This window comes from Oncorhynchus mykiss, chromosome Y (assembly GCF_013265735.2).
Source record: "Oncorhynchus mykiss isolate Arlee chromosome Y, USDA_OmykA_1.1, whole genome shotgun sequence".
Lineage (NCBI taxonomy): Eukaryota > Metazoa > Chordata > Actinopteri > Salmoniformes > Salmonidae > Oncorhynchus > Oncorhynchus mykiss.
Genome location: NC_048593.1, coordinates 398,298 through 425,368, shown reverse-complemented (window position 1 = coordinate 425,368; position 27,071 = coordinate 398,298). Strand labels below are relative to the sequence as shown.

Below are 27,071 nucleotides of genomic sequence, written 5' to 3'. Positions count from 1 at the left end.
AAAGTTTTGAATGAGCCAATCACCTACCGGAACGCTGCTACCGGAAGAAGGGTGTTTTGGAGGACGCTTTGCCCACTGTCTTTGCTTTGCCTTTTGAATGAAATGGTAGCTAGCCACGTAAACTATATGTCACAATATCCATAAACCACAATTTCGACGAATATTTGGATTCTCACATGGTGAGTTACTTCTGGTGTTCTTAAAAAGGTACTTAAACAATTGGTTATTTTTGCTAATCAATTTGTACACATCGCAGTCTCCTTAGCATAAATTCTGTTTAGCCAAAGCCCGTGGTTTAGCTTGCTATCTAACGTTAGCTAGCTACAATACATAACTGCATTTGTTTAGCTATTTATATCTTAGCTTACTAGATAGCCACTATCTTACTAACTACTTATATTTTGATTGGCAGTTACAAGCTCCTGCTCAACAAGTTGCAGCTTCAGCCTGGCAAATTGTATTGGGAAGGAAGAGGTGGAACTACAGTAACGTTAGTACACTGGCTTCAGTTTACTCTGAAGACAAATCAAACGAAAAGTGTTTATTTTTACGAGCGTTTACACGCTGGAATTAGAATGCACCGAACTGAATGAGAGAGAACAGACGGGCCGCGAGCGTCAACGCCGCCATGTTTAACGTTACTTGAAATTAGAAAGTCTATTTCTCTCGCGTCAACGTAAAGCAACGCAGGCAAAGTGAGCGGATACATGGCCAGAAAATATATATTGTGCATTGTTATGTCTGGAATTGTGAAATATATATTTAAGAAGTGTCTATTTAGTGTTGATAAGTTTAGCTGCCAGTGCCAATAATATATATTTTAAAGCAATAAATGTGTGCCTATGTCGATATTGAGCACAGGCATATGGCCTAGGCAGGTGTAACAGTATAATTTTTAAACCGTCCCCTCGCCCATACCCGGGCCCGAACCAGGGACCCTCTGCACACATCAACAGTCACCCTCGAAGCATCGTTACCCATCGCTCCACAAAAGCCGCGGGCCTTGCAGAGCAAGGGGAACTACTACTTCAAGGTCTCAGAGCAAGTGACGTCACTGATTGAAACGCTATTTAGCGCCCACGCTAACTAAGCTAGCCGTTTCACATCCGTTACACTCACCCCCCTTTTGACCTTCCTCCTTTTTCCGCAGAAACCAGTAATCCGGGTCACGGCACCAATGTAACAGTATAATTTTTAAACCGTCCCCTCGCCCATACCCGGGCGCGAACCAGGGACCCTCTGCACACATCAACAGTCACCCTCGAAGCATCGTTACCCATCGCTCCACAAAAGCCGCGGCCCTTGCAGAGCAAGGGGAACTACTACTTCAAGGTCTCAGAGCATGTGACGTCACTGATTGAAACGCTATTTAGCGCCCACGCTAACTAAGCTAGCCGTTTCACATCCGTTACACAGGCTAGGGCAGGGAAACTCGAGGAACTCCGTTCAAGAGAGAATACTGTTATGTAGAAAGAACAAGACTGTCTATGTTCTTTATAAACTGCTATAAACTGAGTCAACATAACAGGAGACCGGTACAGTGGCGGTCGGGGGCGTTTAAGATGAGGGAGAACAAAACAAATTTTATGAGCATGACCTTATTTATATTACAGCATATTGGATGACTGTCATTCATATCCCATTCACTCAGTTCGATGTAAAAGGTTTAGGCTACTACATGATACTGAAATTATCCCTATACCCATCGAGGTTGCTACAACCTAGCCTATGAATGAAAGTTTACAACGTAGGTAAACAAAGGTAGAGAGAAACATTGGAGTTGACAGACAGTGACACATGGACAGATGGTGACACATTCAATACTGCCTTGCACACTCTTGCCTGCATCTAGCTGATCTAGAGTGTAATCATTAGTCCAACAGTTGCAAGAGTTTCCATTGGACAAATTCAGGTATATTTATCTCAGTTTTGTTCCGTTTGCATTCGTTTAAGAAACGTTTTTCAACAGAATCGGAGGATTGAATACTCCCCTGATAACGTAAACACAGTGCACTTTCATAGCAGCCACATTGTGTTCCTTCTCGCATCTATGCGCTCTCTTCCTGTCACCTTTTCCCTTCACTTCTGGACTTCAATGCACAACACATATAATAAATACACAGAAATATGATCCTTTGGTCATTAATATGGTCAAATCCAGAAACCTTCATTTCGAAAGCACAGCGTTTATTCTTTCAGTGAAATACGGAACCGTTCCCTTTTTTATCGAACGGGTGGCAAGCCTAAGTCTAAATATTGCTGTTACATTGCACAGCCTTCAATGTTATGTCATAATTATGTAAAATTCTGGCAAATTAATTATGGTCTTTGTTAGGAAATGGTCTTCATACAGTTCGCAACGAGCCAGGCGGCCCAAACTGTTGCACATACCCTGACTCTGCTTGCACTGAACGCAAGAGAAGTGACACAATTTCCGTAGTTAATATTGCCTGCTAACATGCATTTATTTTAACTAAATATGCAGGTTTAAAAAAATATATACTTCTGTGTATTAATTTTAAGAAAGGCATCGATGTTCGTGGTCAACGATTGTGCTTTTTTCACAAATGTGCTTTTGTTAAATCACCACCTGTTTGGCGAAGTTAAAGTAGGCTGTGATTTGTTGGCAAATTAACAGGCACCGCTTTGATTATATGCAACGCAGGGCAAGCTAGTTAACCTAGTAATATCATCAACCGTGTGTAGTTAACTAGTGATTATGTGAAGATTGATTGTTTTTTATAAGATAAGTTTAATGCTAGCTAGCAACTTACCATGGCTCCTTACAACCACAAGGTCCTTTTGATGCTGGACTCGCGTCACAGGTGGTCAGCCTGCCACACAGTCTCCTCGTGAATTGCAATGTAATCGGCCATAAGGGTAGATTACCGATTGTTATGAAAACTTGAAAAAGGCCATAATTAATCAGCCATGGCGATTAATTGGTCAACCTTTAGTCTCAACGTCAACAGTGAAGGGATGATTCGAAAAGTTACACAACTGTCTATATAAGTTCCCATTGTTGACCGTGTATGTCCTTGCAAAACCCAAGCCATGAGGTCGAAGGGATTGTCCGTAGAGCTCTGAGACAGGATTGTGTTGAGACACAGATCTGGGGAAGGGTACCAAAACATTTCTGCAGCATTGAAGGTCCCCATAAATACAGTGGCCTCAATCATTCTTAAATGGAAGAAGTTTGGAACCACCAAGACTCTTCCTGGAGCTGGCCATGTGGCCAAACTGAGCAATCGGGGGAGAAGGGTCTTGGTCAGGGAGGTGACCAAGACCCTGATGATCACTCTGGCAGAGCTAAATAGTTCCTCTGTGGAGATGGGAGAAGCTTCCAGAAGGACAACCATATCTGTAGCACTCAACCAATCCGGCCTTTACGGTAGAGTGGCAAGACAGAAGCCACTCCTCAGTAAAAGGCATATGACAGCCCACTTGGAGTTTGCCAAAAGACACATAAAGACTCAGACCATGAGAAACAAGTTTCTCTGGTCTGATGAACCCAATAATGAACTATTTGGCCTGAATGCCAAGCGTCACGTCTGGAGGAAACCTGGCACCATCCCCAGCATGGTGGGGGCAGCATCATGCTGTGGGGAAGTTTTTCAGCGGCAGGGACTGTGAGGCTAATCAGGATCGAGGTAAAGAGTACAGGGAGATGCTTGATGAAAATCTGCTCCAGAGTACTCAGCACCTCAGACTGGGGCAAAGGTTCACCTTCCAACAGGACAACGATCCTAAGCACACAGCCAACAGAACGTCACTTCGAGGGATCCAATCTTGCAACCTTAGTTAACTAGTCCAACACAATAACCACCTACCTCTTGTTGCACTCCACAAGGAGACTGCCTGTTAGGCAAATGCAGTAGAAGCCAAGGTAAGTTGCTAGCTAGCATTAAACTTATCTTATAAAAAACAATCAATCAATCATAATCACTAGTTACAGTGCCTTGCGAAAGTATTCGGCCCCCTTGAACTTTGCGACCTTTTGCCACATTTCAGGCTTCAAACATAAAGATATAAAACTGTATTTTTTTGTGAAGAATCAACAACAAGTGGGACACAATCATGAAGTGGAACGACATTTATTGGATATTTCAAATTTTTTTAACAAATCAAAAACTGAAAAATTGGGCGTGCAAAATGATTCAGCCCCTTTACTTTCAGTGCAGCAAACTCTCTCCAGAAGTTCAGTGAGGATCTCTGAATGATCCAATGTTGACCTAAATGACTAATGATGATAAATACAATCCACCTGTGTGTAATCAAGTCTCCGTATAAATGCACCTGCACTGTGATAGTCTCAGAGGTCCGTCAAAAGCGCAGAGAGCATCATGAAGAACAAGGAACACACCAGGCAGGTCCGAGATACTGTTGTGAAGAAGTTTAAAGCCGGATTTGGATACAAAAAGATTTCCCAAGCTTTAAACATCCCAAGGAGCACTGTGCAAGCGATAATATTGAAATGGAAGGAGTATCAGACCACTGCAAATCTACCAAGACTCTACCAAGTATTCGGCCCCCATGAACTTTGCGACCTTTTGCCACATTTCAGGCTTCAAACATAAAGATATAAAACTGTATTTTTTTGTGAAGAATCAACAACAAGTGGGACACAATCATGAAGTGGAACGACATTTATTGGATATTTAAAACTTTTTTAATAAATCAAAAACTGAAAAATTGGGCGTGCAAAATTATTCAGCCCCGTTAAGTTAATACTTTGTAGCGCAACCTTTTGCTGCAATTACAGCTGTAAGTCGCTTGGGGTATGTCTATCAGTTTTGCACATCGAGAGACTGAAATTTTTTCCCATTCCTCCTTGCAAAACAGCTCGAGCTCAGTGAGGTTGGATGGAGAGCATTTGTGAACAGCAGTTTTCAGTTCTTTCCACAGATTCTCGATTGGATTCAGGTCTGGACTTTGACTTGGCCATTCTAACACCTGGATATGTTTATTTTTGAACCATTCCATTGTAGATTTTGCTTTATGTTTTGGATCATTGTCTTGTTGGAAGACAAATCTCCGTCCCAGTCTCAGGTCTTTTGCAGGCTCCATCAGGTTTTCTTCCAGAATGGTCCTGTATTTGGCTCCATCCATCTTCCCATCAATTTTAACCATCTTCCCTGTCCCTGCTGAAGAAAAGCAGGCCCAAACCATGATGCTGCCACCACCATGTTTAACAGTGGGGATGGTGTGTTCAGGGTGATGAGCTGTGTTGCTTTTACGCCAAACATAACATTTTGCATTGTTGCCAAAAAGTTCAATTTTGGTTTCATCTGACCAGAGCACCTTCTTCCACATGTTTGGTGTGTCTCCCAGGTGGCTTGTGGCAAACTTTAAACAACACTTTTTATGGATATTTTTAAGAAATGGCTTTCTTCTTGCCACTCTTCCGTAAAGGCCAGATTTGTGCAATATACGACTGATTGTTGTCCTATGGACAGAGTCTCCCACCTCAGCTGTAGATCTCTGCAGTTCATCCAGAGTGATCATGGGCCTCTTGGCTGCATCTCTGATCAGTCTTCTCCTTGTATGAGCTGAAAGTTTAGAGGGACGGCCAGGTCTTGGTAGATTTGCAGTGGTCTGATACTCCTTCCATTTCAATATTATCGCTTGCACAGTGCTCCTTGGGATGTTTAAAGCTTGGGAAATATTTTTGTATCCAAATCCGGCTTTAAACTTCTTCACAACAGTATCTCGGACCTGCCTGGTGTGTTCCTTGTTCTTCATGATGCTCTCTGCGCTTTTAACGGACCTCTGAGACTATCACATTGCAGGTGCATTTATACGGAGACTTGATTACACACAGGTGGATTGTATTTATCATCATTAGTCATTTAGGTCAACATTGGATCATTCAGAGATCCTCACTGAACTTCTGGAGAGAGTTTGCTGCACTGAAAGTAAAGGGGCTGAATAATTTTGCACGCCCAATTTTTCAGTTTTTGATTTGTTAAAAAAGTTTGAAATATCCAATAAATGTCGTTCCACTTCATGATTGTGTCCCACTTGTTGTTGATTCTTCACAAAAAAATACAGTTTTATATCTTTATGTTTGAAGCCTGAAATGTGGCAAAAGGTTGCAAAGTTCAAGGGGGCCGAATACTTTCGCAAGGCACTGTATAAGAACATCCAATACTCAAAGGTATATGAAATACAAATGGTATAGAGAGAAATAGTCCTATAAATACTGTATTAACTACAACCTAAAACCTCTTACCTTGGAATATTGAAGTCTCATGTTAAAAAGAACCACTAACTTTCATATGTTCTGTGCAAGGAACTCAAACGTTAGCTTTTTTACATGGCACATATTACACTTTTACTTCTCCAACACTTTGTTTTTGCATTATTTAAACCAAATTGAACATGTTTCATTATTTATTTGAGGCTTAATTGATTTTTATTGATGTATTATATTAAGTTAAAATAAATGTTCATTCAGTATTGTTGTAATTGTCATTATTACAAATACATTTTTAAAAATCGTCCGATTTAATCGGTATCGGCTTTTTTTGGTCCTCCAATAATCGGTATCGGCATTGAAAAATCATAGTCGGTCGACCTCTATTTGGTAGCATTGCCTTTAAATTGTTTAACTTGGGTCAAACGTTTCGGGTTGCCTTCCATAAGCTTCCCACAATAACCTGGGTGAATTTTGGCCCATTCCTCTGACAGAGCTGGTGTAACTGAGTCAGGTTTGTTAGCCTCCTTGCTCGCACGCGCTTTTTCAGTTCTGCCCACAAATTTTCTATGGGATTGAGGTCAGGGCTTTGTGATGGCCACTCCAATACCTTGACTTTGTTGTCCTTAACCCATTTTGCCACAACTTTGGAAGTATGCTTGGGGTCATTCTCCATTTGGAAGACCCTTTTGTGAACAAGCTTTAACTTCCTGACTAATGTCTTGAGATGTTGCTTCAATATATCCACATAATTTTACTCCCTCATGATGCCATCTATTTTGTGAAGTGCACCAGTCCCTCCTGCAGCAAAGCACCCCCACAACATGATGCTGCCACCCCCGTGCTTCACGGTTGCTATGGTGTTCTTTGGCTTGCAAGCCTCCCCCTTTTCCTCCAAACATAACGATGGTCATTCTTTTTTATTAATTTACTTTATTTCACCTTTATTTAACCAGATAGTTGAGAACAATTTCTCATTTACAACTGCGACCTGGCCAAGATAAAGCAAAGCAGTGCGACACAAACAACAACACAAGAGTTACACATGGAATAAACAAACATACAGTCAATAACACAATAGAGAAAAAGTATTTACAGTGTGTGCATGAGGTAAGATAAGGGAGGTAGACAATAAATAGGCTAAATAATGACAATTGAGCAATTAAACACTGGAGTGATAGATGTGCAAAAGATGAATGTTCAAGTAGAGATACTGGGGTGCAAAGGAGCAAGATAAATAGATACAGTATGGGGATGAGGTAGTTGGATGGGCTATTTACAGATGGGATATGTACAGGTTCAGTTATCTATGAGCTGCTCTGACAGCTGGTGCTTAAAGTTAGTGAGGGAGATATTTGTCTCCAACTGCTATGATTTCTGCAATTCGTTCCAGTCATTGGCAGCAGAGAACTGTAAGGAGAGGAGGCCAAAGGAAGAATAGGCTTTGGGGGTGACCAGTGAGAATTCCTTGCTGGAGTGCCTGCTACGGGTGGGTGCTGCTATGGTGACGAGCGAGCTAAGTCTGGGCTTTACCTAGCAGAGACTTGTAGAGGACCTGGAGCCAGTGTCTTTGGCTACGAATGTGAAGCAAGGGCCAGACCACGAGAGCATGCACTGGTGGGTAGTATATGGGGCTTTGGTGACAAAATGGATGGTACTGTGATGGACTGCATCCAATTTGTTGAGTGGAGTGTTAGAGGCTATTTTGTAAATGACATCGTCGAGGATCTGTTGGTTGGTCAGTTTTACGAGGGTATGTTTGGCAGCATGAGTGAGGGATGCTTTGTTGCGAAATATGGAAGCCGATTCCAGATTTAATTTTTAATTGGAGATGTTTAATGTGAGTCTGGAAGGAGAGTTTACAGTCTAACCAGACACCTAGGTATTTGTAGTTGTCCACATATTCTAAGTCAGAACCGTCCAGAGTAGTGATGCTGGATGGGCGGGCAGGTGCGGGCAGCGATCGGTTGAAGAGCATGCATTTAGTTTTACTTCCATTTAAGAGCAGTTGGAGGCCACAGAAGGATAGTTGTGTCGCATTGAAGCTCATCTGGAGGTTAGTTAACAAAGTGTCCAACAAAGGGCCAGAGGTATACCGAATGGTGTCGTTTGCTTAGAGATGGATCAAAGAATCACCAGCAGCGAGAGCGACATCATTGATGTATACAGAGAAGAGAGTCGGCCTGAGAATTGAACTCCCCAATAGTGACTGCCAGAGGTCCAGACAACAGGCCCTCCGATTTGACATACGGAACTCTATCGGAGAAGTCGTTGGTGAACCAAGCGAGGCAAACATTTGAGAAACCAAGGCTGTTGAGTCTGCCAATAAGAATGTTGTGTTTGAAGGAGTCGAAGCCTTGGCCAGGTCGATGAATACTGCTGCACAGTAATGTATCTTATCGATGACGGTTATGATATCGTTTAGGACCTTGAGCGTGGCTGAGGTGCACCCATAACCAGCTCTGAAACCAGATTGCATAGCGGAAAAGGTACGGTGAGATTCGAAATGGTCAATAATTTTTGTTAACTTGGCTTTCAAAGACCTTAGAAATTCAGGGTAGAATAGATATAGGCCTGTAGCAGTTTGGGTCTAGAGTGTCGCCCCCCTTGAAGAGGGGGATGACTGCAGCAGCTTTCCAATCTATGGGAATCTCAGACGATACGAAAGAGAGTTTGAGTAGGCTAGTGATAGGGGTTGCAATAATTTCGGCTGGTACTTTGAGGTCAATGTCATTCCAGGATACCCCGGCCAGGTCAATTAGAAAGGCCTGTTCGCAGAAGTATTTTAGGGAGCGTTTGACAGTGATGAGGACCGCAGACCCATTACGGATGCAGGCAATGAGGCAGTGATCGCTGAGATGCAGCAGAGGTGTATTTGGAGGGCGAGTTAGTTAGGATGATATCTATGAGGGTGCCCGTGTTTACGGATTTGGGGTTGTACCTGGTAATTTGTGTGAGATTGAGGGCATCAAGCTTAGATTGTAGGATGCCCGGGATGTTAAGCATGTCTCAGTTTAGGTCACCTAGCAGCACGATCTCAGAAGATAAATGGGGAGCAATCAATTCACATATGGTGTCCAGGGCACAGCTGGGGGCAGAGGGTGGGTCAAAAGCAAGCGGCAACGGTGAGAGACTTGTTTCTGGAAAGGTTAATTTTTAGAAGTAGACGCTCAAATTGTTTTGGTACAGACCTGGATAGTAAGATAGCCTTCAGAGTTCTATCTCTGCAGTAGATTGCAACACCTCCCCCTTTGGCAGTTCTATCTTGGTGGAAAATGTTATAGTTAGGGATGGAAACTTCAGGGTTTTTGTTGGTTTTCCTAAGCCAGGATTCAGACACGGCTAAGACATCCGAACTCAGTATAGAGGTCCTGGATGGCAGGGAGCTCGGTTCCAGTGATGTAATGGGCCGTACAAACTACCCTCTGTAGCGTTTGGATGCCAAGCAGTTGCCATACCAAACAGTGATGCAGCTATCAAATACGTTTTTGAGGTTTTAAGGGCCCATGCCAAATACTTTCAGCCTTCTGAGGGGTTATAGGGGTTGTCGTGCCCCCTTCAAGACTGTTGGTGTGTGTGGACCATGATTGATCCTTAGTGATGTCCACCGATGAACTTGAAGCTCTCGACCCGCTCCACTACAGCCTCATCTATGTGAGTGGGTTGTGTGCTCGACCCCTACATTTTTCTGTCGTCCATAATCAGCTCCTTTGTCATGCTGACGTTGAGGGAGAGGTTGTTGTTCTTGCACCACACTTCCAGGTCTCTGACCTCCTCCCTATAGGCTGTCTCATCTTCATCGGTGATCAGGCCTACCATCGTCATGTCGTCGGCAAACTTAATGATGGTGTTAAGGCATGCTTCCCAGCCGAAACAGTTTTGGTGAGTTTGTGCATATATTATGACGACATTTTGTGACCTTCTGTTCTACTCTGAACAGAGTTGCAACCTCAACCTATCTCTTGCACCGGCACTGGCACGGTAACATGGGCACCCCCACAATTGAAACACACTGTTTTTTCCACCGATACTACACATTCCTTTTTTCCATGCCCTCCTGCACACTTCTCACATCTCGGAATTTCCCTCCCACACACTGCTGCAACATGACCATACGCTTGGCATCTAAAACACCTTAGTGGGATCGGCACAAAAACTCTCATGGGATAACTGACACATCCTACCATGACTTTGTCAGATAAAGACTTTGCTTCAAAACTCAAAAGGACAGACAGTATCTTCTCAGTTTCACCACGCTCGCCACTGTGTCAGCGGGTGTCACAGACACAGGGAATCTTACATTTCAGTTGCTCCACCTCAACACTTAACGCCACCCCAGTAATCATTCTTTTCAAAGGCACTCTGCTCCGGAGAGCAAAGCAAGTCACAGGTCTTGTCCCGAGGCGCGTGACGCGAAGTGTCAACTCCCTCTGGGCGGAAGATAACAGAAAATTACAATTCCACTTTGAGCTACCTTCACCGATTTAACCGTACCCAAATTAAATGGGTCAGCCAAAAGTCAGGGATCCACTTTCTATAAAAATGTCACTCCCACTGTGCCAGAATCATCCTTTGCATGATCATCGGGGCATTGTTCAGAGGTCTTCACCACACGCAATTCACTCTCGTCAAGTTCAATTTCTGAGCCATCAGAGTACGGGTTGTACTTGGCGCCATTCTTCCTCAACACACGTCCTCCCTCTGTTCTTCTCCTACCTTGCCACTCTTCGTTCACCACACTCATTTTACCAGGTAAGTTGACTGAGAAGAACACATTCTCATTTACAGCAACGACCTGGGGAATAGTTACAGGGGAGAGGAATGAGCGAATTGGAAGCTGGGGAAGATATGAGGCCCAGATTGGGAATTTAGCCAGGACACCAGGGTTAACACCCCTACGATAAGTGCCATGGGATCTTTAGTGACCACCGTGAGTCAGGACACCTGTATTAATGTCCAATCCGAAAGATTGCACCCTTCACAGGGCAATGTCCCCAATCACTGCACTGGGGCATTAGGATATTTTCTTATTTGACCAGAGGAAAGAGTGCCTCCTACTGCCCCCCCCCCCCCCCCCCCCCCAACACCACTTCCAGTAACATCTGGTCTCCTATCCAGGAACCGACCAGGACCAACCCTTCTTAACTTCAGAAGGTATGCTCCTGCCGTGCCTTCATTCGCTAAAAGTATACCTTTTTTGCTACTGCTCTGACATATGATCCTAGTCAGGGGCAGACTGGGGCCAGAAATCATCTCTGGTATTTCTAACACACCAGCCCATTTTCTTCCTTGAGGCCCCCACAATGGCCCATTGTTTTCCTCAAGGCCCGCACTATTAGCCTGATAATTATAACTTTGCACAAAATTAACAAGTTATACAGGCCCATTAGGCAAAAATTTAACCAGCCAGTCCACTCTTGATCTAGTAATTGTACATCACCCAGGTAAAATGATACACCAGCCATGTGTTGTCTACACTGTAAACAAGGACGGACTTGGATGATCACTACATATCAGCTGCCAGTTCACATCTGACAGTCAACCAACCTGTTTGTTTACACTTCCTCCTCCTTTCATTTCTATGTTTGTGTTGATGATTGAACCATGGAATCTGTCCCTATCAAGTCCTGCTTTGCACCATTTACTCTGTTCCTAACAGTGCATATAATTCAGTCTCCTTTGAAATTACTTTGGTTGTGTTTGTTTGATGGTGTGGTAGTGATGGACAACAGTATAAAGGCTAATATGATACGGGAGAAAAGGGGGCCTATATTGTGGCTTTTGCCTAGTTGACTCACTGCTCTTTTACAGAAAAAAGCAATGAGGACCCGGTCAATCTCACCGCCCCTACATGTGCATGTGAATGAGACTACGCCTGTGCATGTGCATGTGAAGAAGAGCAGGAGCCCTTCCAGGACACCACAGGTTGGAAAACCCTTTTCAGGAAAACATATTTGAAACAGTTAATTAAATGTCCTAATTTCATATCAATGCCCTTCCGATTCAGGGTCTAAGGTGCTGAACAGAGCGGAGAATACTTTCCAAAGGTCTCTGAATGTACACTGCTCAAAAAAATAAAGGGAACACTTAAACAACACAATGTAACTCCAAGTCAATCACACTTCTGTGAAATCAAACTGTCCACTTAGGAAGCAACACTGATTGACAATACATTTCACATGCTGTTGTGCAAATGGAATAGACAACAGGTGGAAATTATAGGCAATTAGCAAGACACCCCCAATAAAGGAGTGGTTCTGCAGGTGGTGACCACAGACCACTTCTCAGTTCCTATGCTTCCTGGCTGATGTTTTGGTCACTTTTGAATGCTGGCGGTGCTTTCACTCTAGTGGTAGCATGAGACGGAGTCTACAACCCACACAAGTGGCTCAGGTAGTACAGCTCATCCAGGATGGCACATCAATGCGAGATGTGGCAAGAAGGTTTGCTGTGTCTGTCAGCGTAGTGTCCAGAGCATGGAGGCGCTACCAGGAGACAGGCCAGGACATCAGGAGACGTCGAGGAGGCCGTAGGAGGGCAACAATCCAGCAGCAGGACCACTACCTCCGCCTTTGTGCAAGGAGGAGCAGGAGGAGCACTGCCAGAGCCCTGCAAAATGACCTCCAGCAGGCCACAAATGTGCATGTGTCTGCTCAAATGGTCAGAAACAGACTCCATGAGGGTGGTATGAGGGCCCGACGTCCACAGGTGGGGGTTGTGCTTACAGCCCAACACCGTGCAGGACGTTTGGCATTTGCCAGAGAACACCAAGATTGGCAAATTCGCCACTGGCGCCCTGTGCTCTTCACAGATGAAAGCAGGTTCACACTGAGCACATGTGACAGTCTGGTGACGCCGTGGAGAACGTTCTGCTGCCTGCAACATCCTCCAGCATGACCGGTTTGGCGGTGGGTCAGTCATGGTGTGGGGTGGCATTTCTTTGTGTGCTCCATGTCCTCCATGTGCTCGCCAGAGGTAGCCTGACTGCCATTAGGTACTGAGATGAGATCCTCAGACCCCTTGTGAGACCATATGCTGGTGCGGTTGGCCCTGGGTTCCTCCTAATGCAAGACAATGCTAGACCTCATGTGGCTGGAGTGTGTCAGCAGTTCCTGCAAGAGGAAGGCATTGATGCTATGGACTGGCCTCATTTTGACTTGTTTTAAGGACATTACATCAAAGTTGGATCAGCCTGTAGTGTGGTTTTCCACTTTAATTTTGAGTGTGACTCCAAATCCAGAACTCCATGGGTTGATAAATTTGATTTCCATTGATAATTTTTGTGTGATTTTGTTGTCAGTACATTCAACTATGTAAAGAAAAAAGTATTTAATAAGAATATTTCATTCATTCAGATCTAGGATGTGTTATTTTAGTGTTCCCTTCATTTTTTGAGCAGTGTATTTTCCTTTTTCTTATGCTATCTAATACTGTATACCCAGCTTGTGTGAAAACTGCTGGATTTACCTGCACATGAATGCATTACATGTGGGCCTAAATGTGTTTCATTTGAGTTTCATGCTGTCTGCTTTGCAGGGTAAGACCAAGGGTGATGGAGGGATCCTGCGACCTACTGCAAAGGTGAAGACACGGGTGCCATGGATACCACCTGGGAAGGCCTCAATGCGGGATGCCTCTTACAAATGGGAGGTCTGACATGCTATTCATTCCTTTTATCTCATCTCCACTAATGCAATGTATTCATACTGCACCTATTGAAGCAATATCTTATGAAAGCACTCATATCAACACTTTCCTATCAGCACTTTCATTAATATGGTATAAAATGGATCAAAAGAAGCCATATATATAGTCTGTGGTCACTGGACCTGTCCATGTCTTAGGGGCCGACTCATCGCCTGGAGATCACACCATTACCTGAGCCCGAGACCTCCCACTCTCCACTGCGATTAGCCGACCTGTCGTCAGAGGAGGAGGAAGTGCTGCATGGACGAATCAACCAGTACGAGAGGAAGATTGACAGCCTGATGACTGAGGTCAGCTCGTTGAAGAGTGAGGTCTGTCCCTCCCATTTAATTCTCCTTAGAACCGGTTCCACATGTTGCCCTAGTCCCTCACCCATTGATACATTTATTAATCTTCTAAGTGTGTGATTTTGTGCGTATGTGTATGTACATGCCTGTGTATGTGTGCAGGTGGAGCTGCGGAGGAAGGAGCAGCTGTTGGAGCGCCAGTCGGAGAAGCTGAGCGCCTCCCAGCGGGTCATCGAGGAACAGGAGGAGGAGCTAGCCGAGGTGTCCAAGGAGCTAGAGGTCACGGAGAGGGAAAACTCCCGCCTGCGCCACTCCATGGAGAAGATGTTGGAGGAGACGGACTGCACCAGCAGGTAAGGCCCAGACAGACACACCAGCAGGTATGGCCCAGACAGACACACCAGCAGGTATGGCCCAGACAGACACACCAGCAGGTATGGCCCAGACAGACACACCAGCAGGTATGGCCCAGACAGACACACCAGCAGGTATGGCCCAGACAGACACACCAGCAGGTATGGCCCAGACAGACACACCAGCAGGTATGGCCCAGACAGACACACCAGCAGGTAAGGCCCAGACAGACACACTTGAAGCCATAGTTCATTCAAATTGTATTTAATTGTCTTAGTCAGAAAGTAGAGAGGGCGACCGATACAGAGTGGCAGGCAGAAAGGAAGGGCCCTGGTGGGATTCATAACCCCGTCGCCAGCAGGTAAGTGTTGTCAGGAGTCTGCAGCGCTACCACTAGACCAGACTCCAGTACAACTTCTCATGACTGTAATAAGCCTTAATTCTCAGATGCCTTTAACCCAACAACAGTCCTAGCAGTCTATCACACTATGGCCTATTTGGTAGTTTTTCATAAAATCTGATTGTCAGAAGTTGCAAAATACAAGTTGTCAACAGCCCCCAGTGACTCACGCAAAATAATATAATTGTCCTACTTAATAATATACAGAGGTGCTAAATAAACGTGAAACTATAAAACATCTTTCCTGTACCCCTTATTCAAAATCTTCCATCCCTTTGCCTCTCTCCTGTTGTGTCTGCCATAACCCCCCTGTACGTACAGAGTGGAGAGGTCTATGGAGTCGATTCAGCTGGAGAAGGACACCCTGCTCAGGAAGCTGATGGAGGCAGAGATGGACGGGATGGCTGCTGCCAGGCAGGTGTCAGCCCTGAGAGAGACCGTCACCAAGATGAGGAGCTCCAGCGCCAGTGTGAGTGTCAGCAGAGACATGGTTGGCGGTCAATACCATTTCTATTCAGGGGATGGATTAAAATGCCAATGCACAGACCATTTATCAATTGACTTCCAGGGTTGACTGAATTGAACTGGAATTGACCATGCAAAGATACCAATATAGGCTTTCAAAATACATACGGTAGGTGTAACCTCAAGGATATACAGTAGGTATTGATATCTGAAATGCTTTATTTTGATTGGAAAAGAGAATGTCGGGGTCTGAGTCTTCATTCCTGGCGCGTCAGAAGGAGTTGCTGCTCCAAAAACTGGAAACATTTGAGTCCACCAACCTCACTCTCCGCCACCTACTGAGGGAACAGCATGGACGTGAGGTACCGGTACACCCTCCATGCCAGTAGAGGGCAGACTAAGAGTAGAGCAACTCACTTTAATCCATAACACCGGCCTTGATTTGGGGCCACAACATGATTAGCGAAGTAAGCAAATTTCCTTATCTTGAAACCTAACCCTACTTGAACCCAAAAGTTTCAAAAACTTCCAGGATGGTAATTGCTGACATGATGAATAACCATGGGCGTTCGGAACTAGGATGAGGCAGCAAGCCAATTAGATCTCACAATCTAATCATGTTGTGGCCTGAAATACGGGCCTCTTATAGCTACACTTTTACCTGTTGTGGTGGTGGCAGTTTTTTTTATTTTTGAACAGATGGAATCCATGAGGATTTCAGAGCAGAAAGATGTACTTCTGAAGAGGCTGACGAACACAGAGGCAGAAAACTCGGTGTGTTTCTGTCAGTCAACAAAATATTCAGTGAATCATGAATCCCCAAAATGTCCTCTTCAAAATGGTTTATGCTTATTGGATGGCTGATGGATAGAAGGTTGTACTTAATGACATTTCTGTGTCATTCCTCACGCAGCATCTTGTTTTGAAACTTCAAGAGAAAGAGAGGGAGGTTAATCAACTGACTACACTTATGGACACTGAGAAGGTGAACTATAGTTGCTGTATTTTACATCCCACACACTAACAGCGTGTTCAACAAATGTTTCATTATTTGAATGATTTGATTAATTTATTTGCTTTCTGTTGTTGTTCCAGGAGAATGCTAAGACCACAGGCGAGCTGTCTAAAGTACTGGAGTCTACTCGGGCCCATTTGCAGAGCCAGTTACGCAGCAAAGAGGCCGACAACAACCGTCTTGCTGTGCAAATCAAGGTAAAGTGACGTTATATGGCTTCCATTTGGACACAATTCAACTTGCAGCTTAATTTCACTATACTGATGTACTTTGCCTGTGCCTTATGTGCATCTTTTCAAGCATACCCTTCTCATTAACCTGTGGTGAGTTATTCACAGTTTTCGATTAACAAATAAGGTTTCATATGTAAGATTGTTAAATAAAGAGAAAAATGATTGATTATTATTTGTGCCCTGGTCCCAAACTGAGCAATCGGGGGAGAAGGGCATTGGTCAGGGAGGCGACCAAGAACCCGATGGTCACTCTGACAGAGGTCCAGAGTTCCTCTGTGAGGATGGGAAAACCTTCCAGGACAACCATCTCTGCATCACTCCACCAATCAGGTAGAGATGGTAGAGTGGCCAGATGGTATCCATTCCTCAGTAAAAGGTACATGACAGCCCACTTGGAGTTTGCCAAAAAGGCACCTAAAGATTCTCTCAGACCATGAGAAACTAGATTCTCTGGTCTGATGAAACCAAGATTAAACTCTTTGGCTTGAACGTCTGGAGGAAATTTGGCACCCTCCCTACGGTGAAGCATGGTGGTGGCAGCATCATGCTGTGGGGATGTTTTTCAGTGACTGGGAGACTAGTCAGGATCAAGGGAAAGATGAACAGAGCAAAGTACAAAGAGATCCTTAATGAAAACCTGCTCCAGAGCGCTCAGAACCTCAGACTGGGGCAAAGGTTCACCATCCAATAGGACAAAAAAAACTACATACACAGCCAAGACAAATGTCCTTGAGTGGCAAAGCCAGAGTCCAGACTTGAACCTGATGGAACATCTCTGGAGAAACTTGAAAATAGCTGTGCAGTGTCTCTCCCCATCCAAACTGACAGAGCTTGAGAGGATCTGCAGAGAGGAATGGGAGAAACTCCCCAAGTACAGGTGTTCCAAGCTTGTAGCGTCATATACAAGAAGATTCGAGGCTGTAATCGCTGCCAAAGATGATTCAACAAAGTACTGAGTAAAGGGTCTCCATGCTTATGTAAATGTTGTATTTCAGTTTTAAATTTTTATTACATCTGCAAACATTTCTATATTCAATTTAATCCATTTTAGAATAAGGCTGTAACTACAAAATGTGAAAAAAGTCAAGGGGTCTGAATACTTTCCAAATGCATTGTATTTCCATGGCTGAATTTCTGTATTTTTGCCTCCCCCTTCTGGCTATTGGGAAAAAATCCATAGAAAATCCATTACAATTTTTAAACTACTTAACTTGGAATCAAAATGGCATGCCCATACTCCAATATTTCACAATAATGCCTTGAGGTCTGGAGTGCAGCCTTTTACTAAATTAATTTAGAAGTGCATGAATGTAAATATTCAGTTCTTTGCATCTACTATGTTACTTAACGATGATAGCTCCTTGAATCTCAATAAATCAGAGAGACGATTACTGCTGCCAGGTAGCACTGCTGCAAAAAAGATGTTGGCTCTTAGATGGCAATCATCTCACTCTCTCCCAGTTTGCCAGTGAATACAGTTATTATTAGAAGTCATAACTTTAGAATTATCGACAGCGAGAATTAATGTATTTTTTTTTATTGAGGCCTGAAAAAGTACACTTGACTATGTAAAGAATAATCTCAGCTAAAGCCCAACACATACAAATAAACAATCTATAAAGCCCAAACATATAAACAAAATATACCGTATTTACCTATTTTCATTATTATATATATATTTTTGCTTTCAGGCCCAAGGGTAAGTGGGGGGGTGGGAAGGAGTTGAAAACATGGTTTCCAGGAGGGGGGCAGGAGGTGGGTGGTTGTAGGGAGACATGGGGTTGGGGGAATGGGGCAGGAGATTGTGGGTGGAGGCTCACTTGTTTTTTTCTCTTTCTTTGCATACAAAATGTATTGTTACTTTTAGGTTCTGCAAACAAAATGTATTCCTGTTTTTTATCCACTCCTTTCTGATTGGTCCAGAACTTGGAGCGTGCGGCCAACCAGCAGCAGGGAGAGATGGATCACCTGCTGGAGCAGCTGCGGGGTCTGAAACTTCAGGCGGAGTCCAACAAAGAAGCCCTGAAGAGGGCTACGCGGGCCCAGAAACACCGGGCGGAGCGCAGTGAAGACACCGCCGGTCAGCTCAGAGCTCAGCTACTGGACATGGTAGGTGGAAGAAGGGAGATGGTGACCTACCTCTTAGAACAGATCTAGGACCAGTTTGGTCTAATCCTCGTTTCAACTCAAAAAGGACAAGAAAGAATTTTGACACTCAGCATCTCAGATTATTTTGAAATAATTTCTGTTGTTAGAAACAGATAAGATTAGCATTCTTGCAACATTATTTTGTTGAAATATAATTTCTCTGAGAAATTAAGATAATTGATTGCATCCAAATTGGCAATTTAGTGTGTAGAATTCATATAATATTCAATACATTTGCAGTGCATTTAGGAAGTATTCAGACTTTTTCCACATTTTGTTCTGTTACAGCCTTATTCTAAAACTGATTAAGTTGTTTTCATAAATCCACACACAATACCCCATAATGATAAAACAAAAACAGGTTTTTATACCACATTTACGTAAGTTTTCGAACCCTTTACTCAAACCTGGTACCAGGTTTTGTCCAAACTTTGCATTCAGGCCAAAGAGTGCAATCTTGTTTTCATCAGACCAGAGAATCTTGTTTCTCATGGTCTGAGAGTCCTTTAGGTCGCTTTTGGCAATATCCAAGCTGGCTGTCATGTGCCTTTTACTGAGGAGTGGCATTGTCTGACCGCTCTACCATAAAGGCCTGATTGGTGGAGTGCTGCAGAGATGGTTGTCCTTCTGGAAGGTTTTCCCATCTCCACAGAGGAACTATGGACCTCTGTCAGAGTGACCACTGGGTTCTTGGTCACCTCCCTGACCAAGACCCTTCTCCCCCGATTGCTTAGTTTGGCCAGGCGGCCTGCTCTAGGAAGAGTCTTGGTGGTTCCAAACTTCTTCCATTTAAGAATGATGGAGGCCACTATGTTGTTGGGGACCTTCAATCAACCTCATGGCTAAGTTTTTGCTCTTAACATGCACTGTCAACTGTGGGACCTGATCTAGACAGGTGGGTGCATTTCCAAATCATGTCTAATCAATATAATTTACCACATGTGGACTCCAGTCAAGTTCTAGAAACATCTCAGGGATGGTCAATAGAAACAGGATGCACCTGAGCTCAGTTTCAAGTCTCATAGCAAAGGGTCTGAATACTTATGTAAATAAGGAATTTCAGTTTTTTAAATGTTTTATACATTTACAAACATTGTAAAAAATTGATTTTGCTTTGTCATTATGGGGCATTGTGTGTAGATTGATGAGGAAAAAGTGAATTTAATAATTTTTTGAAATAGGCTGTAATGTAACAAAATGTGGAAAAAGGGAAGGGGTCTGAATACTTTCCGAATGCACCGTATAGTATCAGTTCTCTTTGTTTGACATGTACTATGGAGTTGCGGCTTGAAAATATTGATTCTTCATCCTTTGTATTATATTCCCAGTGAATTTGGTGATGGTGTTTTCCCCATTCAGAGAAATTAGTCATTTGAGTTGTTAGCTACGTGCCTCATCCTGCGTTCTGATATTACCAGGTTCTGACCACTAGATGTCGCTGTTCCTGTTATTAGGTGAAAAAAGTTGGAAGATTGTTTAAGGGATTCTTCGCCCAAATTACAAAATTACATTGGTTTCCTTACCCTATAAGCCGTCTATTGACAAGGAATGACAGTAACCCATGCTTTCGTTTTATTGGCCACTGTTTCAATTGCTATCTTTTTTGCATTTTTGTACAAATCCATTGCAAGTCATTGGTACATATATTAGCATTATTACTCTTCATTTTCAAATCATGAAATTATTTTAAAAAATGTATTGTTTAACTCAATGATGTTACTTGTGGATGATTTGGAAATTAAGCTCAAAAATGGTAATATAGGTACCATTGACTTGAATTGGATTTGCATGGGTTGCTGTCATCTTGTCCACAGGGTAAGGAAACCAAAATGCAATTTTGTAATTTGGGTAACAGTTTTATTTCATTTGCATTTTTATATTTAACCTTTTATTTAAGTGCAAGTCAGATAAGAACAAATTCTTATTTACAATGACGGCCTACCAGGGAACAGTGGGATAACTGCCTTGTTCAGGGGCAGAATGACAGATTGTTACCTTGTCAATTCGGGGATTCGATCTAGCAACCTTTCGGTTACTGGCCCAATGCTGTAACCACTAGGCTACCTTCCGCCCCGATCAACTCAAATGTAATTGGTCACACACATATTTAGAAGATGTTATTGCGGTTGTAGCGAAATGTTTGTAATGCTTGGGGGAAGGTGGGGGATTATATATTTTTGTCACTTAATAGCAGGAGCAACAACATCAAGTGGTCAGAACCTGGTAATATCAGAATGTTGGCTGGGACATCAACCAAACAACTTGAATGACTAATTTCACTGAGCAGAGGAAAGAAATCACAAAATTAACTGAGAATTCATTACATAGGATGAAGAAACAATACTCCATACTACTTGTCTGACATAGAGAACTGATACTGTATACTCGTTGTTAGGTTTGGATTGGCGTGGGGGGCCCGTGGGTGGCTTTTTACAATTTCTTTGGTCCAAAATTGGATGTTAGGTATTATATTTATTGATTGTTATCCTATACATTAATATTGTTGCTGGAATGCGAATCTTATCTGTATTTACACTGAACAAAAATATAAATGCAACATGTAAAGTGTTGGTTTCATGAGCTGAAATAAAAGTGGGTTTGCACAACCAAAGAATTTCTGCTAAAACCGTCAGAAACCATCTCAGGGAAGCTCATCTGCGTGTTCGTCGTCCTCACCAGAGTCTTGATCTGACTGCAGTTCGGCGTCGTAAACGACTTCACTGGGCAAATACTCACATTTAATGGCCACTGCCAGGCTGGAGAAGTGTGCTCTTCACATTTGAATTCCGGTTTCAATTGTACCGGGCAGATGGCAGACAGCGTGTGGGTGACAAACACAATTGCCATTTTTCAGTGGCAATTTGAATGCATAGAGATACCGTGACGAGATCCTGAGACCCATTGTCGTGCCATTCATCCGCTGCCATTACCTCGTTTCAACATGATAATTCACGGCCCCATGTCACAAGGATCTGTACACAATTCCTGGAAGCTGTTCTAGTTCTTCCGTGGCCTGCATTCTCACCAGACATGTCACCCATTGAGCATGTTTGGGTTGCTCTGGATTGAACAGCCTGTTCCAGTTCCCGCCAATATCCAGCAACTTCGCAAAGCCATTGAAGAGGAGTGGAATAACATTCCACAATCAACAGCCTGATTAACTCTATTCGAAGGATAGCGCTGCTTGAGGCAAATGGTGGTCACATCAGATACTGACTGGTTTTCTGATCCACACCTTTTGTTTAAGGTATCTGTGACCAACAGATGCATATCTGTATGCCAAGTCATGTGAAATCCATAGATTAGGGCCTAGTGAATTTATTTAAATTGGCTGATTACCTTATGAACTGTAACTCAGTAAACATTTTGAAATTGTTGCATTTATATTTTTGTTCAGTCTAACTACAGAAACAATTTGGCTTGCTGATTTGACATGGAACAACTCATCAATACTTAGGAACAAGATGTTCCAATGAAAAACTTCTTGATGATTAGTCGAATTACGTTTGTTAGTATTGGGCTAGAACAATAGCCAGATGTACCATGTTGCTCACCAGGACCAGGTTTAAATACTTTTTACATCTATTGGATGATGTTGCTACCTACACAGGAGAACCAGATGGTAGAGGCCCTATCAGCAGCAGAGAATTGGCGTGGTCGCCACGCCCAGGAAATGAAGGACAAGACTCAGCTAGAAATGGAGGTCTCAGTCCTCAACAGGTGAGAGAAGGAGAGTTGCTTCAGTTTTTCTCAGAATAATAGGGAACACAGCATCATGAGCAATCATGAATATGGTTGAATTGTACATTTATGGTCTAACATAAAAACCTTTATAATCCTGACCATACCCTATGCGTGCAGCCGAGTGTCAGACCTGACAGAGCAACTCCATGGGACAGAGGACAAGGCCCGGGCCGAGAGAGAGGGGCTCCTGGACCGCCTGCACAGCCTCACCACAGAGGGCACCCACGCCAAGCTAGAGAACCAGAGCCTCAAGGTCAGTGATGACAATGGACTCTTGGAATTATTAGGCCAGTTTTCACAGACGCAGATTCATTTTAGTTGGACAAAAAATCACTTTGAATGGATGTTCTTCATTGACTTTTTAAATCATGCATTAGGCTTAATCTGTGCCTGGGAAATAATCCATTTATCTGGTTCTTTGTCATTTACAAGAATTACATCTGTACCCGGTACCAAATAGTAGGTGTTGTTTCTGGTTCTAGTAAATTACAAAGATTTGAAAGTAATTCAATATGCATAGATTTAACCGACCAGATATTGGATTGCATCATAACATGGACTTGGACACATACACAGTGCTATACTGTAGGCTGACAGGCATATGTTCCCCTCTTTCAGGCCATGTTGTCTGCAGTGGAGGAGAAGCTGACTCTGTCCCAGTCAGAGGTACAACACGTCAAAGCCTCTGTGAAGCAATACGAGAGCCTAGTGGACAACTACAAGACCCAGGTAAATAGACACACACACAGGTATACACACAGGTATGCACACATGTTGTACCCACATACAGACTCTTAATGTGCTGAAAGCAAACATGCAATAATAGGCTAAATGAAAAGGAGAATTATAGTCCATAAATTACAATGTGTGTGTAAATTGTTTGTGCGTGCCTCATGTGTTTTCTGTGTAATGCTACCCATCACCCACCACCCAGGTGGTGAAGACACGGGCGGAGGCGGACGAGTACTGTGCCAGGCTGGGACAAGCAGAGCGAGAGGCGCGGGAGGCCCGGGACCAGCTGGAGAGCGAAGTGGAGGTGGTGCGCAGGGAGCTGCTGGGCCGGCTGACAGAGCTGGAGCCTCTTCCTGAGGCACTGCGGCGCTCTGAGGTCCTACTGGAAGAAGCTCAGGATAGAGAACATGCCCAGGAGAGACGTAGCACTGAGCTGAGTATCGTCCTGGCTGACCTGCGCATAAAGGTGTGGGGGTTGGGGGGGGGGAGTTTGTGTGGGGGGGGGGCGTGCCTGTGTGTGGTGGGGGGGTGGTGTATGTGTGCTGTACACAATGTGATGGTATGCACATCTTCCAAACTGGCTTTATCAATTTAATAATATGGTAATAATAGTATAATGGTTTATATTTTGTGTCAAGGTGGAGCAGCAGGGCAGCCAGGTGGAGCTGCTGAGACAGAAAAAGTCTGTCCTGTTGGAGGAGAACAAACAGCTGCAGCACCGTGTGGAGAATCTGGAGAGGTCAGATTGTCATGGCCATTCCAGAGCCAATATCATAACGCGCTGAACAGAGTGTGTGTGTGTGTGTGCGTAGTATGATACATAATATATACCGACGCTTTTATCCAACTTACAGTACAGTGAGCTCATACGTTGTTAGTTTGTGACCTGGCAGAAACATGTGACCCCCTGTGTGTGTGTTTATGTATACCGTGTTTGTATGGTGTATGTGTGAACATACCTGGGCTTGAGAGCCCATCCCATCTCTCCCTTACAGGAAGCTAGAGGAGGCCACTTGTCAGAACAGAGACCTGGTGGGGGTGATCGCCAAGCGGGAGGAGACCATCCATGGCAATCAGCTCCGGCTGGAGGAGAAGTCCCACGAGTGCACGCACCTGACCCGCCAGCTGGAGGAGGCCTTGGATGATGCCCGACGCCAGGTCTGTCTGGGGCACCCGGGCATGGGGAGAGTGGGGCTGGGGATTGGCTACTTGGGGAATAACTGGGTGGGAGGGAGCATTGCAGCTTGAGATCAATATGTGCATCAGATTATGTTCACTGGTGTTAGGTTCTAAATGAACCTATTAAAACTCACGGACGATTAGTAAAGCTTAAACCAAGTGTATTCCCCCATTGGGTCATACAGCTGCATAAGACAAATACATTGTTCCACAAGTGGTAGTATATATACCCCAATTTGGGGTGGAATCTCCTCCTTCTCTCTAAACATTACATCTTTGTTGCTAGGCAGGAAATGAAGTTACGCGGGCAATAAACTGTTCCTTCTCCCTTAACCTGACCTGACCTCGGCCACCTTCCTCACTTAACCAATTCTCTCCACCCTTATCAGTGCCTGCCAAGATGTGATCGTCTTTCCTTCACTCAGTACATTCCAAGCTTAAAGGCCTCCACCATATACATTCCTCCTACAGATACCCATTAACTCCTGGTGTAGAAACCAGACTATGGCACTCTTCATGTCTCTAGTATAACTGATTATTAACCATATTTAAAGTTTAGAAATCCGAACCAATCCCTGGTAATTTAAAAGTCGTAAAAATGATTACTGCTTTTTGCATGGACATTGTAAAATTGAGATGCAAGTATTGCATTGAGTGATTTGGTTGTTTTACGTTTTAGCATTGTGAATACTCACAGAATAACATTAGTTTACACTGACTTTGTCATTTTCTTCCCATGGGGTGCACAGCCATTTTGTTTTATGCTTGTTGTAACAAGTCAGTTGCTCTGTCTGATGGAGTATCACGGTCCTGGTGTATAGGTGGTCCTCTGTAGCTCTGTTGGTAGATCATGGCGCTTGCAACTCCTGGATAGTGGGATCAATTCCCTGGACCACCCATACATAAAATGTATGCACGCATGACTGTAAGTCACTTTGGATAAAAGTGTCTGCTAAATGGCATATATTATTATATTAGGTGTCCCAGACCCGGGAACGTGCGATCACCAAAGAGCACTCCACCCAGTCCAAGGTGGTGGACCTGGAGACCCAGCTAAGCAGGACCACCACAGAACTCACCACCCTCCGCCGCAGCAAAGAGGAGGTGAGGGAGAGTGTTTTAGAAATACACATCTCTAGCGTCAACTCTGATTATAATCTCTCATAATCTCTAAAACTATTGCGGTCAAAGACATAGTAACAATACACATCTTGGCACACACACTCTTTAGAAATCAAATGATATTTCATTCTAATAATAGAATTGCTGTGGTGTGTGTCTGTCTGCGTGTGTGCACCTCCGCCACCCTCAGGCAGAGCGGCGGTACCAGTCCCGTCTTCAGGATGTGAAGGATCGTCTGGAGCAGTCGGACAGCACCAACAGGAGTCTGCAGAACTACGTCCAGTTCCTCAAAGCCTCTTATGCCAACGTGTTCGGAGACTCGGCCCTCACCAGCACTCTGCGGGCCCCTTCTCCCATCTGAGGGGACTCTCCCCAAAGATTCTCTCAGAAAACACACACCTACACTATGCACACGCACACACAAATACACACACCCCATTTGAGGGAACTCTTCCCCAAAGATTCTCTCGGATCACACACACATCATTATCCAGGTCTATACTCAGAGCTCTTTTCAACTATATTCAATGTTGATTTTGTGGGTGTATATGTTCCAATTATACATTATATCAATATGGTTCCAATTATACAATATCAATAATGTTACAATATAAGACATCAAGTTTACACAGCCTTTACTTCCAGCTTGTCTGCATTAATTACAGTTGTCCTATAGTTGTTCACGTCCTTCTGACTTCATTATGTTTTCAGTTCTACTGTTAATGTCTCTGCATACTGTATCATTCTGTACCTTACTATACAACAGCATGTAACCAACCACCTAACAGATGTAATGTACCAAAACATAGCTGTCCAACAGATCTGGGACTTGTCATATTAGAGTTATATATCTTGGCTATTTTTCATCTTATCATACATATTACGGAATTGTTCCAATGGTGCTATGATTGGTTAGCCTTGACCCAGATCTGTTTGTGCTATCGTGTCAACTCCTGTTTGGAATGACAAGGAGTGGCATGATGACACAAACAGACTGGTACCCAGGCTAATGATGGTGCTATCTGCTAAACAGAGCCATATCAATGAAACCAGTTATTTCGTTTGGTTTGTTTGCTGTTTATTTGTGTCAGTATTTGTCTAAAATGTGATACCCATGAGAGGAATCAACAGTGAAGGAGTTGTGCTCTTGTCAATAATTTAAATATTTCTGCTTTAATTATGAAATAGGAGATATATATTTGTAATGGCCATTTTATATACCTTGAACATGTATAAAGTTGTATTGAGTTGCAATAAAGCAATTTCATCAACAATATTTCTTTCTTTCTGGTTATAGCCTCATAAAACTGTGGACCTGTTCAACATCAACTGCATAGCAGTCAACTACAAATCACCTTGCATAAAATAACTACCTTTTTCTTGCCACATACTAGTCCCAACATCACATCCTCCAGTTTCAGACCCAAATCAAGTAGCTGGCCTGAGGTCACACAGCATTTGGTTCTTCAGGGTTGTCGAGATTACGGTA

At 43.6% G+C, this 27,071-nt stretch overlaps 1 protein-coding gene across 6 annotated transcripts; it reads left to right on the top strand.

Moving 5' to 3' along the window:
* Positions 1–12: 12 nt before the first annotated feature.
* On the top strand, positions 13–26,858 carry LOC110509490 (outer dense fiber protein 2). Of its 6 annotated transcripts, none has more exons than XM_036967659.1 (20): positions 13–179; positions 413–490; positions 12,008–12,121; positions 13,733–13,846; positions 14,041–14,193; positions 14,353–14,543; positions 15,266–15,413; positions 15,646–15,771; positions 16,109–16,183; positions 16,323–16,394; positions 16,505–16,621; positions 18,581–18,766; positions 22,416–22,525; positions 22,667–22,802; positions 23,168–23,278; positions 23,484–23,747; positions 23,920–24,020; positions 24,277–24,439; positions 25,439–25,564; positions 25,773–26,858. In XM_036967659.1, the coding sequence occupies exons 1-20, from the start codon at positions 177–179 to the stop codon at positions 25,941–25,943; spliced, it is 2,559 nt and encodes an 852-aa protein (XP_036823554.1). In that variant the 5' UTR covers positions 13–176; the 3' UTR covers positions 25,944–26,858. The 6 variants fall into 6 exon arrangements, with proteins under 6 accessions (XP_036823554.1, XP_036823553.1, XP_036823555.1 ...); XM_036967658.1 differs by having other exon boundaries at positions 14–179; positions 14,041–14,214; XM_036967660.1 differs by lacking the exon at positions 413–490 and having other exon boundaries at positions 14–179; positions 14,041–14,214.
* Positions 26,859–27,071: the final 213 nt, after the last annotated feature.